General features: G+C 39.0%; 2 protein-coding genes and 1 pseudogene across 3 annotated transcripts; 1 reads left to right on the top strand and 2 right to left on the bottom strand.

Moving 5' to 3' along the window:
• Positions 1–1215: 1215 nt before the first annotated feature.
• Positions 1216–2107, bottom strand: LOC147061474 (uncharacterized). Its single transcript, XM_085907733.1, has 3 exons — positions 1954–2107; positions 1587–1838; positions 1216–1430 (listed from the first exon to the last, which is right to left on the bottom strand). The coding sequence occupies exons 1-3, from the start codon at positions 2102–2104 to the stop codon at positions 1216–1218; spliced, it is 618 nt and encodes a 205-aa protein (XP_085763859.1). The 5' UTR covers positions 2105–2107.
• Positions 2108–7609: 5502 nt separating this feature from the next.
• LOC147061473 (L-rhamnose-binding lectin SML-like) lies at positions 7610–9962 on the bottom strand. Its single transcript, XM_085907478.1, has 9 exons — positions 9821–9962; positions 9524–9556; positions 9360–9428; positions 9113–9248; positions 8614–8723; positions 8510–8554; positions 8265–8397; positions 8017–8120; positions 7610–7785 (listed from the first exon to the last, which is right to left on the bottom strand). Exons 1-9 carry the CDS (start codon positions 9915–9917, stop codon positions 7754–7756), a joined length of 759 nt encoding a protein of 252 aa, XP_085763604.1. The 5' UTR covers positions 9918–9962; the 3' UTR covers positions 7610–7753.
• Positions 9963–11296: 1334 nt separating this feature from the next.
• Positions 11297–12764, top strand: LOC147061472 (L-rhamnose-binding lectin SML-like; annotated as a pseudogene). Its single transcript, XR_015065665.1, has 6 exons — positions 11297–11421; positions 11583–11692; positions 11755–11797; positions 12085–12217; positions 12286–12389; positions 12620–12764. The product of XR_015065665.1 is annotated as an L-rhamnose-binding lectin SML-like (transcript).
• Positions 12765–14575: the final 1811 nt, after the last annotated feature.

Raw genomic sequence — 14575 nt, 5'->3', positions numbered from 1 at the left:
GGGAGCAAAGCACACGTGACTCCAGGAGGGTGGAGATTGGGCATGGGCAATCCTTGAACTCCGGACACTGTAGAGCTTTTACAACCCCCTTCAGTCCTAGTCCAGCACCTCCGCTCTCTTGCTCTGAATGCTTCTATTATGGTTTGTGTGGAAATATATGAATAGTTGCACTTCCAAGACATAATTCTAGAATGCAAAAATTACTGGGATTGGGTTTCAAGCGCATCTTTCTTCAGTGTCTCTCCCCTCTGAAACACAACTATGCAGTACTAAAATGTTCTAATCTATATAGTTTATACTTTATCAAACAAACAAAGAGTATATCAGGAAAAACGAGGCAACTGCACGGTACATTCCCCATGCTCGAGGATCATTTATACTGTTACATAACGGATATAAATACTTCATGATTCATGGCCGGGGATCAAACCTCCAACCTCTCAGTTGGGATCCGACCACTCTACCAATTATTGTTTTCTAACTATAGCGAATGATGAGAAACTGAACTCTTTGAATATGATGTGAGACATCTTTATTTGGGGCAAAATAACTGGTCTTGTCATTTAGTTTGGATCAGATACTACAAGTCCCAGAGTGCACCGCAACAGCTGCCGTCACTCAAGGAATTGTTCAGTATCCATTGGCTGAGCCAATAATGCTTTAACCTTTAATGTCCCATTAGATTTTCATGGTACACCACCAGCCGGGTCACGCAAAGTATGAGCACTAAAATAATGATCATTGGATCTCAATTTATACATATTTATTTATTTAAGCAAAAGCGGCAAAGAAAATGGAAATTTACTCTGCCTCAGTAATGATCTCTCAGAGCACACCATTACGGAATGCTGGAAGAAAGTCAGATTACCTAGCAAAACCCCACACAAGCTGGATGAGAACATAAAAGGTGCACACAGTACGCTCAGAGCCCGGTCCACAACCCTCAGAACTGTTTCGGTTTTTTCCTAGAGAGTGCGTATTGGAGGCTTCTAGAATTTTGAGGGATTTAGACCCCCCCACACACACGGCCAAGATAGCTGCTGAAAACTGGTGGCCTGCTCCATCATTTAAAATGCCCATTAGGTTATTCAACTGATAGTTCAAGCCAAACACACACATAATTCATAGTTTATGAATATTCTAATTGCATAAGTCAAAACAGATAACAGCCATTAGGTTTTTTTGTTTTTTTTCTGCGGGGGGGGGGGGGTGAAATCAGTAATGTGTCTGTCTCAAAAGCTGCATAAGGCATTTCATACGTTCGGAACGCCATCGAGGTGACTGATGCAGAGGAAGCTCAAAGAAAGAGAAAGTGAAGCTGCGAGAGAAGCTGAGGTTGGTAATGGGACGCATTGGAGGGAGACGTGTTGGACAAGGTGTCATTGATTGGGTCCACATCTCTTGTGTGATAAATTCTTTGCATCCATCATCTAAAGAGCAAAATAGAGCAATGTGAATAGGTTTACATACACAGGATAGTCAAGCTACTACCACAATACTACTGTATTTTAAATTGAGTAATTTCTTAAAGACAAAAAGAGGGCTACACATTAAAAAAAAACAATCCATCTTCCTCACAATCTTACCGCTCGAGCTGAAACTCAAAGTTAACTCTTCATTGTCATTGCCAAGATGAGGGGTCGATGGAGGCGGTTTTGGAGAAGGGGCCACATGAATAGACGAAAAAGAGGAGTCGGAGAGAAGGAGGGCTCGCCAGGGTGTCACTGTGGAATCAGAGAGGAGAGGAAGTTGTCCGTCGTGATCAGAAGGTCTCTCCTGATGGCTGCGCTTTCTGCGTTTCATACGCTGGGGAGTCCGTGACGGGAGATGAGGCTTGACTGTAAAACGTAAATAGAAATGAGTCTGAGTTAGGCAATTCCAAATGAAACTGAGAGAATTTCTCATGTACATTCCAGTGTAGCTTTAACAATTGGGAAAAAACATGTGGCTCACCAGTTTTATTTCCAGAAGAACCAATGAGAGGAAGTCGTTCACGTGGCATCGCCAAGATGGACTGCAACTGACAGAACATGAACAATCCAAGGTTGTATAGGTCAATGTTAAAATAATAATAATGAGAATAATAATGTACAAAAAAGGGCATAAAAGAAAGAATAAACACATGTTTGAAAGGGTCAAAATAGATTTAACATAAAAGCCATCTGTGAGAAAATTTGCTGATGGACCAGTGTTCTTAGTCCCTTCTTTTTAACATAAAAAAACAACTAATTTTAACTAAAAAAAACATAACTTATCTTTTCTATTTATCTAATTTTCCACTTATTCTTTTTAACATAAAAAACACAACTTGTTTTTTCTATTGGAGAATAAAGCTGCCATTTGCAAAAGCATCCTTTTCCTTTGTGTGCAAAGAATGATACAGAACTGGAAAAGCTCCAATAAAAAGTGGGTTACCACAGCTTTAAACAGGGCTTTTGTTTCTTGTTTTCTTTGATGAATTTACTGTGACAGCTCTGAAGTCACATTAATAACTGCCATCAATTACACACCCATCGTGGAAACACAAGCCATGCAAAAGGCAGTGCAGACAAATTACTGAAAATATGACCACTGTAGAAGTACAGCTATTTACAGATACTCATTGGTACTTCAGGTTACTTACTTGAAAAGCTGTTGACTATTAGGTCAATTGGACCCTTTGAGTTACATCATCACAAGAGGGGACTTCAATTTGAAGAGACAAGAAATAACCGTGCCCAGTCAAGTGGCAAAGAGTTCAAGACACTTCAAGGAAAGCAAATGTACAAATGAAATGTGCAGCAGTGGTTCTACCTTTGTTGTTTCTTAAATGGAACAAGTCAGTCTTCGAATGCAGCTCTCTTATTTGTGGATAGAGATGATTAAAAATGAATCTACAAAATGCAGTGATGCTCAGGGCAGCTTCTCATGTTTCCATAATCCCCCAGCTCGCCTCACCTTCACAGTGCCAGCACAAGAGCAATGCTTTCACTCACCTGTAGTTCCTTTCTTGTAAGCAATACAATAACACTTGCACTGACGCTGACCTCTTTCCTTCTGTCTCTCCTTGGTATCTTGAGGGTCATACCTGTTTTCACTTTCCTTCCCGCTCCTCCTCTTTTCTCTCTGCGATGACAAGTTGTGACATGGGCGCTAGACCAAGGGCAACATGAGACGAAGTTAATACATTTAAATATTAATGCTGCATTCAACTAAACAAACAAAAAAAAAGGACTATCACCCTCCATTTGCTCTAACGCACATGCAAACACATACATTCACATCACAAAACTTTGGAGGTATAAGGATTTGGGGTAAATATTCAGGATGAACCTGAAATGCACTAGAACCATTTGCTGAATTTAATTTGACCGTCTCGACACTTGTGAACTCATGTCCAGTTGTTCAATGGTTCAATACCTTTTGCACAACTCGATCGGTTGGTTTTATTTCCATTGCCGTCGCGCCTTTCTGTGACTCTTCCATCCAATCTCTTTGATGATAGTTTATGACAGTCTAAGCCCGGTATGGGCAAATGTCAGCCACATGCAGGTCCCTGGATTCATTTTTTTACCCATCCCATATAATAGGTGTGTGCTCAAAAAATCAATACGGCAATATATCATTGCAAGCCTCTTCACAATGTCGTATGGATACTGAGGCGTCAGAAATGAAATTGCTCATTCATTCATAAAGTGTCCCAGCACATCTCTCAAACCTTGTTGCGGAGTGCAGACAAATTTTGACCAGGCACGGCCTAAGATGGACGGATTACTAACAGTAAAAAACATGCCATGCAGCAGAATAAAAATGTATTAAAGATATAAATGTGTTATGGAAAATATCAGGACACATAATGTCAGGAAAAACATAATGCTGTTTTAGCAATGCTACTCACTATAATGTAGGTATGCCAAGGAGGTTAGGAAATTGCAGAAAAATTGAAATATACTTTTTATGTGTCTCAAATCAGTATGTAACACCAAATGTCCTTTTATTACACTCTGAAATATGTGTGTTTATGTGTGTGTGTCCTTTGTGTTTACCTCACCACCAAAGAAGGGATGCTGAACTTTGCAGCACTTGCTGTAAACTGCACCACAGTAAACTGAACTACAGTACTGAGTACACAATTATCATCAGGTCTTGAACCATTCAAGTACATTCTTTGCAGCTGCCTCATAAATGATGACTAAAGAAACGTAATAAATTAGCTTTATTTTTTAAAGTGTGTAATCATAACATACAATCAATGCTTTTAATGATTGCGGCATGTGCAGTCAAAAACAACCACTTCTTGGTGGCCTTATGTTAATTTTCCATGTAAAGCTACTGTGCACTCTTGTCCTTCTCGCTTCTCCTCCTTTCATGTAGCTGTACATCTTTATAAGTGTCTTTGTTTTGAATTTGCAGAAGCTGGAAGCCTTGACCACAGACCAATACCCATCCCGTAATTTCTGTCCCTTCACTTTTGTCACAAGATCTCAGAGCAATTCCTGTGATTGTCTCATCTCCATGTTGGTTGTTAGTATGTATTTTCTTGCCAAACTCAGTTTCTGCATCCATCTTCATAATTGAGTCGTCTATCTTAACCCATGACCCAACAGCTTCCTGGTCCTTATGACTTAGCCCCTCTGCATTCCCTTTTGTTCGTTCTAACTGCGTCTGACCTTCTGTCCTTCCACAAACCTCATCAGCCTCAGATTCGGCCTTCCTCTTTCCATTTTCCGCCGCCACCATCACCTGGTCCTCCCACACCGCAAGTCCTGCAGCATCAGCAACATGGGAGCACAGCACCATTTTGTGGTTGATGGAAGTACTGCAGAGCTCCCACAGGCAGACTCTCTGATCGCAAGAGGTGCTGACTATCAGGCCTGGTCTAAGGAGCTTAAGGGCAGTTAGAGGGGCTGCATGGGCCAAAGGGATACTCAATTGGGAGAGAAGATGTAGATCAAGATGGGTTTGTGGCTGGTCCTGTGTAAAGCCCACAGGCGTGCCATGATTGTCCAGGTAGTCCACTCTAATGGTGGACATCATCAGCATCCCGTCATCCCCGCCGCTCGCAATGGATAACAGGTAGCCGCCATCTTGGTGCCCTTGTGTCTGGACCCAAACAGCTAGTGAGTTGACGCCACTCTGGTGGGCGGTTAAGGTGAGGCAGGGGATTAACGCAGTTGGAGCGCCACTCAGCGAGCTGTGGAATTCTTGGGTCAAAGCCCACACTGCAATCTTGCCATCAGTCGCAGCACTGAATAGCAATAAGTACTACGGAAAATTACAAACATTTGTCACAAGTGTATGTAATGAATAAAAGTACCTATTTCATTAATGCTCAGACCGATACACTATGTGGTTTGTGCGTGTGCGTGTGTGTGTAACCTCTTAAAACATCGAAAAAATAGCAATTTTATTTAAAAAATAAGGACATTTCTAAGTGACCCCAAAGTTCTGAACTATAGTGTATATTTAGGGATGTGAAACACGTGAAAATTGTGGATGTAGGTTAAGGTCAATAGTTTTGATACAAATCTCTCCTCATAATATTTACATTTTTTACTGCATGAGTTATATTCATCTAAAAACAGTCAGGTGTGAAAGACAGAAACAATGTGCTACCTGTTGCCTTTTCCATCCTGTAGGCTGCAGGTAGCGACGCTGAGCACACACCGCTGGTGGTAAAACGTCTCCCACACCAGATCAATTTGGTGTTTCACGTCACTGACGGAGAACAATCTAAAAAAACAGAGAATGGCAATGAGGAACTGACATTCATTCAAAATTAAACAGCATATCCCAACCAGGGTGTCTACTTTTATGCAGCTATCAGAATGTTTTATTTTTTCCTATCGATCGAGTTGTATACAGTAGGTTACAGGTCACAATCATTTCAACAAGAGATAGGCTTGTAATATCCACTAAGTATATTTTGATATTTTTTATGCTTCAATTTATGGTCTTTCACAGCTCACATTTCTTACAAAATCCGAAGCAACTTTCAGTTTGTTTTTTGTTTTTTTAATAAAGGCAATACATGCTTCCCACCTTGTTGCAGATACCTGGACCTTCTGCAAGGAAAAGCACTTTATCACTGTATTGTGGATGCAGAGGGCCACGTGATCTCATTTCCACCTATCACAAACAGTGAGAAAACCAAGGTGTGTTGTGATGTGATGTGTGTGATTCATATAAACTATAATTTGGGGAGGATTTATGACAAGACTTCAAAAAGCATACTCTCTCTTGGCCATTTGAGAAAAGCTAAAGTCCATTATGGTTTACACGATGTGTAGGCCACTTGTCCTCAACAGATCAAAAAGACAACCAAAGAGTTGTTTTTGGAAGTGACGAGTGCAAACAGCCTGCAGACTTGCAAAGATGTTATGGACACTCTGATTGCAGTAAGCCCCTTTTGCTCAAATTACACAAATATAAAGCATCCAAAGTTTTAAGAACGTTAAACCTTGAAATAAGTCAGAACGGTGCAAAGCAAAAGGATAACTTCTGTTTGCTTGCAGAAAATGGCAGAGTTGAACAAGTTCTCGGTCAAGCATCACGAGGAAGCAGGCTCTGATGAAGAGGACGCCCTATCAGGCCAGCCAACTAGCACAGACGGCTGCAGTGATTTGACCATCCAACAGGTCCGAACTGTCGACCAGGACGGGAACCTAAAGGTGGTCTACCCGTCTAAGACAGACCTCTCCGGAGACATCCCCAACTTGACAGTCATTTGGTAGTACAGCAATCTTGGGTTTCCACAAGGGCTGAGTTCTAAGAATGCAGCGGATATTGGGCAAATTTAATAGTTTTTTTTTCTAGTTTGAGCCTGAAAGCACCCTCACACCTCATTCTAAATTCAAATACATTTACTGTGGCAATCATTTAAATTGTTTGAACTGATGTTTTCATTTGAACTGCATAATGAACTAGTTAGTGCAATTGTGGATGACTGTCATACAGTGACTGGTTTGATCTAGCATTTCTGCATTCTTGCCAAGATAACTACCACTTTGCTGCAATGTTTACAGGTTTGAGTTCATTAAACAAAATGTTGAGTTATGTAATGATTGACACAAATAGCAATTTCTAAAGCTGCCAAGTGAGTCATGACAGTAGAAGTAGTAATCTTTTCATTATTACAATGTATAATTAACATTTTGGAACCTTTCATGACCCATGTTCAGGCAACGCTTTAAAATTAAAATGCCATTCCACTTTACCATTTCAGGAGGGGAAATCTCAATGGAACAATGTTGAAATAGTTCTGCAGATGTGTCTTTTCACCTGACTTTAACTTGGGCCAACAGTTAACTGGTGTACATTTACAGATCCAAAATTCACCTGCTTACAAAAGTGATTGCAACTAAGTGGCAGACACTCAGGATCAGTTGATTAAAATCGCTTAGTTGATCCTTACAAATGTCACGTACAGTTTCAAGCACATCATTTTTGGAAAATTGCCATAAGGTGAAAGTGACCCATTTAGAATACTACGAGTTAAAGCTAAAAAAAATTAAACATGTCAGCTTCAACACCATGCAATACAAAACTCTCAGGAAGAGCAGAGTAAATGTGATTGTTTTAAGGGTGCAAACTGCATAAGTAGTAATGATTTGGTAACATTTCACAAGCCTTGAATTCAAGTCTCTTTATTAAAGGGGAAAGGGGGTGTGGATCCAATTCAAACAATTTGACTGCCACTGACCGAAACAGCATGACCAAAAGTATAGAACCAGCCAGTGGACAGTTGCACAATGCAGGTGCCATATCCACAAATTTAGTATCCTTTTTTTAAATCACTACCTGGAGCTGTAGGGAAAAAAAAAAAAAAAAAAAAAGTTTAACATGTTTAGACAGTACCATGATTAAATAAATTTAAAAATCTTACTCTGATAAAATTGCAAAATGTACAAGCTATGCATACAAAACAATGATTTTTTACAATGAAACAAATTTGTTAATGTCACCAAAAAGGACTCATTTTCAAAGCCTTTTCTGTGAAGAGAAAGCCACTTTCTATATGAACAACCTACTACTTACAGTGACATGTATAAGAAACTTCCAAGTACTTGTAGGTGCCAACACAGGGGTCTCCAAACAAATGATTGGTGGCTGCTATCCTACAGCTGTGTTTTCCATTGCACCTGAGGGAAAAAAAAAAAAAAAAAAGTTACATTTTGTATAGTCACCAATCAATCACTGCACGTAGACACAAATTGCAGGTATCCGGAACAAGGTGATAATTGTGACAAAAACAGGCTACCATTACCTGACGTGCGTTACCATACCTTGAGGAGACAATGTCCGTTGGGCGCAGACAGTTTGTATTTTCAATCTCTTTTAGCTGCCTTTTGTTTGCGCACGTCACTCTGTCACGACGTCCGTAGTCAGCACCGTAGACGAAAATAACACTTTGTGGATCTGACGTCAAATTTGAAATATGATTCAGCCAAATACTCAGTGTTCATAATAGGAATTCAGTTATATATATATATATATATATATATATTTAAAAAAAAAAATCATGTCTCACCACAATACAAATACGCCTCTGACTGTTCACACGCCACACTAGTAACTGTAGAGAAAATTAAAATTAAGGTATTGACTACACACTATGGCACACCGGTGACTTACATGCATACAAGCAGGTGAAGTTTGTTTGCAAATATTTGAAGGTGCCAGGACATGGATCAGGGTTGCGCAAGTCATTGATGCCAACTTCGCACACCATCTTTCCATTGCATCTGGAAACAAATAGCATAACTCAATAGTGGCCCTTTAAAAAGTTACAAGCATAATCCACATTTTACACTTTTCATATGCCATTACCACATGGGTGATGCCAGACAGCTGCTACTCTATAATATGTAGATGTGAAATCATGTTTTGAATTTAAAATGCATTGGTACATTGATTCAATTTATGTTAGTCATGATTTTAGTAGACAATTCTCTAAGAAATGTTTCAGTTTTACAAACTAAAAACAGTTCCTCCATTTTCTGCTGTAACATCCACATTAAAATGCAATGCAATGCAGACATCTGGAATTGTCAAGGCAATTTAGGGTAGCAGCGTGATTTTTTTTATGTGATTCTGTATAAACATTCAACGATCATCAAAGCCCAATGAATACCTTGTCTTAATTTTGTCGAAAGTGCCTTGCTGAGCACACTGTACATTTGCTAGCTCTTGATGAGATTTGCCCTCGTGGCATATCAGTGAACTTGAGCGACCATACAAAGCCTGCTGCACGTTTATCACGCCATGATCTGGGAGGGAGAGACAGCAATCAACATGGCGCTGGGGTGACCATCTTTAAACTGGAGATTGGAACTGGAAAAAAGCCCAAACTTAAATAAACTCTTAAGACCATGTTTTACCACAGTGCAGGCGATGGATGTTTAAACCATACAAATCACAGGTAGTCACTTGCTCTCCAGCATAAACAACTGCAGAAATCAATGTGAATGAATCAACAGATTGTTTGAGAATAACGGAAATGAGAGGCTACTTGTGTATGCTGGGCATTAAATCTGATAGTTACCTGGTGTGAGAAGCAAAGCCATTGCTGACAGCACTGCAAAATAAAAATATGATTTACAGACTGGCCAAAGATATTTCTGATGAGATTGTTTCTAATCCAGTTTAACAAAAGGTTGTACGAAATTGTGTTTATCATTCAATTGTAAATTTATCAAACAGCTGGATTATTTATGATAATTCTTTCGCTCAACACTTGTGAAGAGAACATTACACTGCTACAAATGATCAAATTTAGACTCAGTCTCCTTGAAATTAACAATTGACCTGTAACAGATATGCCTTTAAAGTGGGTACTCACACAATGCAGCACTAAATCTCAGCGAAGAGGCCATTCTTTGGCACGATGCAGTCTGTAAGACAAACGATAATGATGATGATGATGAAAAGAGGATCATGTGTTTTTATAACAAATGCCAGGCTTACAGCCAATCTGGTAATCAATAGCCCTACCCCCTCAACGTTTCAGTCCTGTTGGAATGTTTTGAACAAAAAGTCTGTTCCTAAAATAATGGCCTGACAAAAAATGCTGGCCATCTTCTATGGAGGACTATAACTGCCAAAATCAAAAATAAATAAAAGTGAAATTGAGAATGAATATAAAAGATGTGTAATTGAAAAAATATAAGAATACATATATTGATATCTAATTCTATGTATATATTTATTTTAATATTTATTCCCACATCTATTTTGCTATTTTATTCTCTATTTTTTTTTATATATTGTAGTAAACACTTTTGTTAACCTTTCAAAAAAAAATTTGAATGTATTTTCTAATTCCGTTTTTAATGGGTTTTTTTCACTTTCATTTATTTCTTTTTCTTTTGACAGGTTTTGTCCTGCACACAGAAGGATTTATTTTATTTTATTTTTCAAATGAGGGGGTGTCGAGTTGATCGATTCGCCCATTGAACGTGTGGCTGTTGATTAGCAGATTGACTGGAAGCCGTGCAGCCACTATCTATTGGAATGAGCCTCACCTCACCATGTACAAGTGTTACAGACAGGGCCATGTGGAAAATGGCATGGGGCTCCTTTAGACTTACTGCAGCAGTTTGTGAGTAAAAATAATAATTATTGCATGTTCCAAATTGCATGGTTCTTTCAGGAATGCAAAGGGAGAAAGGAAAACTAAATATAATTACAAATCAACATCAGCAAAGGTTTATTATTTTTATAGTCATAGATGTAAATTATAATATTGTTGTATGAGCAGGGTTGAGCTTTTCTCAAGATGCTTTCAGTCATATACATGTCTGTCTGTTGGTTAATCAGCCAACCCTTTCCATAGAAAAATCAGTGAAATAACTTTCTGTCCAAAATAAAATGTCCACAGTCATAGTTTGTCAAGCTAAACTGATATTTGTTTTTCAGTGCTGACAGCGACATGTCTGCTCCTCATAGCAGGTGTCTGTCTAAATGTAGTATGATTCCTGTTTCTGAAACTTGTTAAAACTGATTTTTATTAACTTTTTTTTTTCCCTTCTCTTTTGCAGTTGTTGATTCTGCAGACAAAATTACCACATGCGATTACGGCGATTTGCAAGTCCATCTTGTAAGTCCGCCTATACTGTGGTAAGACTTCAATCTGTGTCTTTAAATGTCATGTTCTTAATAGAGTTGATTGGCTTAGCAGAAGTAGAGCTATTCACTCATTAAAGATTTGTTCTGAACTTTATCCTGATAAAAATATATTCATTAGAAGCTGATCACTGACTGCAACCAGACTACGTTCCATGTTAATTGTGCACTTGTGTAACAGATCGTGGAGTAATCATTCGTGCAGCAAGCTTTGTATGGTCGCTCAAACTCACTGGTCTGTGCCGACGACAAACCTCAAAAGCATCTGGCAAACACTCACTGTACTCAGCCAAACACTGCTAACAGGCTCAAGAAAAGGTATGCTTTGGGCATGAGTCGTTGGAAACGTAATAGGTGCTTGCATAAATGTGGAAATCTCACCCACCACCTATTTGTAACTGAGGTGAGATTGGTGGCTCCCCTGTCTGTAATTATTACTTTAAAAATGACTGTTTTTGTCTTATGCCAATTGTCTACAGTTGTAATGGAAAGAAATTGTGTGAATTGAGCTTGGAGGATTTCCGAAAACCTGACCCCTGTGCTGACACCTTCAAATATTTGGAGACCAACTTTACGTGCTTGCCAGCAAGTAGGTCATGTGCTGAAAAGAATCTGTACGATTCTGTTCTAATTTATAATTCACTCCAACAGTTACTGTGGTGACGTGAGGGATCAGTGGCACACCTGCATTGTGGTAAGATCTGTCCCCCATTTCTGACTTTTGTGAATGGTGCAGCATTTGTTGTGATGGCCTTTGTTGGTCCCATCACCCTTGCCAGGCATGTTTACGCACCATCTTCTGGTAAAGACCCCTCCCCCTCTTAATTCTGAAATTAACTAATTTGAAAAACTACAGTATTAAATGGGATTTTGGACTCATTAAATCAAGAATCCATTATTTTTATGCACATGCAATAGATGTATTGATGTTTTTACACTGCAGTTCCATCACCAACCTTCTTTGTCTCATCCTGATGCCAGATTTAGGACGCGTTATTTACGTCCATGGCGCAGACTACGGACGCCGTGACCGGACCACATGTTCATACAGAAGGGCAGCTCGTGAGCTAGAAAATGTTGACTGCACGCGCCCAACTGACCATGTTACCAAAATGTGCAATAGCACAGGATGCATATTTTGTTTCCTTTGGAAAGGCAATAATCCCTTTTCCTCATTCATAGGTGTAATGGAAACTATGGCTGTGCAATCACTGCCAGCAATGTTGTTTTTGGAGACCCATGCACAACCATTTACAAGTACTTGGAGATTTCGTACACATGTCAATGTAAGTATTTGGTAGCCTATTTAGTACCTCAAGGTGATCTTCCCATTGTCAATTAATACTTGAATTTTTGTTTTAAGATTGGTAAACTGCAGTCTTCATTGTTGAACTAGTTTACTACCATGTTAGAGTGTGTAAACACTTCTTTTTTTTTCCTTAGAGCATGAACACTCCCAAATGTTAACATGCCTTAGCTTGACTTAATTGACTTTTTTTTTCTTTTTTTTTTGCAGATCCTATCACTCCTCCCCATTAGCTGGAGTGCTGCCATTTGTGTTTGTGTCAGTTTTAAAACTGTCTCATTGCAATTTGCTGCTGACTGAACAACTTTGTATACTTGTATTTGAAAGAAAATAAAACTGTTTTCTCAAAGATCTAGATTGAAGTTTTGTGATTTGTTGCAGTAGCATTTGCCAAGGTTCAAACATGCACAAGTTCATAATACAGTGGTACCTCTACAAACTTGATTGGTTCTGTGATCAGGTTTGAAAGTGAATGTTTTAGAAGCACTTTCCCGTAGTGGTCAATGTGTGCTGGATTATTCCAAAAGTAACACTGTGCCCAATTTTTGCATGTGAAACATACGAAACACCCTTTTGCCTTTTCAAACGTTTGTAACAAATGCCACCTTTAATCTTAAACCTCTGACTTTGAGTGGTTATTTCTAAAAATACAATCCTAAAACACAAAGTCAAGCCAATTGTGTGTTTCCATGTACTCCTTGCAAAGTGATCACAGATTTATTACTCTTTAGTGCAAGTGAGACTAACCCACTGTTGGAATATCAAACTCCAACTGAGCCATGAGTCATTAGGCAGTTGGGAATTCCCATTGGCTAAAATGGTTGATAGCCTGGAATTAGTTTGAAAACGGGAAGGGGGGGTCTCTATTCTCATGGGTTGATTTATTCTAGTAAAGTAGCTGTTAGAATGAGTACCCCTGTAACTTTGCATGTAGAGGGATGCTTGTATCATAGTGATAGAAGTGATGCTACCATGAAAGGTGCTTTTTGGTCTTATGGGCATCAAAATAAAGTTCAATGTCTTGCTCAGGCAATATAATACGTTAACCGGGATTGAGTTTTATAAATTTGTGAGTAGTCCTTGAAAGCATCTCACGCAGAACGCAAGTGCAAACTTAAAAAAAAAAAAGAAAAACTTTTGCACAAGGTGAAATAGCACAAATGTTCCACAGTCTTCAACAAAAACTGTCATTGAGTGTTGCCGCCGCTGACTGAGCTACCTGCTACATTTACATCGTCGCCATAGGGATTGATGGTAAACAGCCCCTTAGAAACCATTTTAAGAGCCAACCAAAGAAGTATGCTGATGCACTGCATCTGCCAGTGATGTAAAACTATTTTTTTCACTTTGTGATATTGTGAACCATAAAATGTTTATGTGGCAAGTTATTCATTTCTTTACATCTGTTGAGACTTGAGCTGCTAAGGTTTTTATTTAACGTTTTGACTGAATAATTGCATATTGTGCTACCAATAATTTTGCATTCATTCTCTTTAAAAAGTAAATATTTTTATTTCTTTTCTGATCAGCACATCCCTACCTAGATGAATACTTCCGAAATTCACAGAGGGAATTACCGTAATTTTCGGACTATTAGTCACTCCGGAGTATAAATCGCACCACCCATAAAATGCACAATAACGTGAAAAAAACATATATAAGTCGCTCCGGAGTATAAGTCGCACTTTTGGGGCAAATGTATTTGTCAAAATCCAACACCAAAAACAGACACGAACCAGCAACAACAGGCTAAACGATACGGTATGCTAACGTGACATACACAAACGAGAGGCTGAGAACGGGCCTAACGTAACATTCAGAGTTATTCAAATGATTATTACATAAATAACACGTTTATCAAACCATCTGTGTCACTCCAAATCATAAAATACATCGATCATCGATCGTGTAAACAATGCCGCGTACGCGCGCCGTCGGACTCGTGATTTGCATGTCTACTTATTCCACAGACCCTTATAATGATATATAAAGCATATTTTAAATAACTATCATATAGCAACAATATTACCAAACCACCTGTCACTCCAAATCATAAAATACATCGATCATCGATCGTGTAAACAATGCCGCGTACGTGCGCCGTCGGACTCGTGATTTGCATGTCTAATTATTCCACAGACCCATATAACGATATACAAAGTATAT

The sequence above is a fragment of the Syngnathus leptorhynchus genome, chromosome 1 (genome assembly GCF_054491065.1).
Source record: "Syngnathus leptorhynchus isolate UIUO chromosome 1, UIUO_Slep, whole genome shotgun sequence".
In the NCBI taxonomy this organism is placed as follows: Eukaryota; Metazoa; Chordata; class Actinopteri; order Syngnathiformes; family Syngnathidae; genus Syngnathus; species Syngnathus leptorhynchus.
Note: the sequence above shows the minus strand (reverse complement) of the source record. Positions and strands in the feature narration are given on the sequence as shown.

Coding starts and splice junctions, on each gene's coding strand:
- LOC147061474 (XM_085907733.1), bottom strand. CDS start 2,104: ATGCCCTTTTTTGTACATTATTATTCTCATTATTATTATTTTAACATT. Junction 1,839..1,953: donor TTCTTCTGGAAATAAAACTG/GTGAGCCACATG, acceptor TACGTTTTACAG/TCAAGCCTCATCTCCCGTCA. Junction 1,431..1,586: donor TTTGAGTTTCAGCTCGAGCG/GTAAGATTGTGA, acceptor TTTGCTCTTTAG/ATGATGGATGCAAAGAATTT.
- LOC147061473 (XM_085907478.1), bottom strand. CDS start 9,917: ATGATCCTCTTTTCATCATCATCATCATTATCGTTTGTCTTACAGACT. Junction 8,555..8,613: donor CTTCACCTGCTTGTATGCAT/GTAAGTCACCGG, acceptor TTTTCTCTACAG/TTACTAGTGTGGCGTGTGAA. Junction 7,786..8,016: donor AGTTTCTTATACATGTCACT/GTAAGTAGTAGG, acceptor TTTTCCCTACAG/CTCCAGGTAGTGATTTAAAA.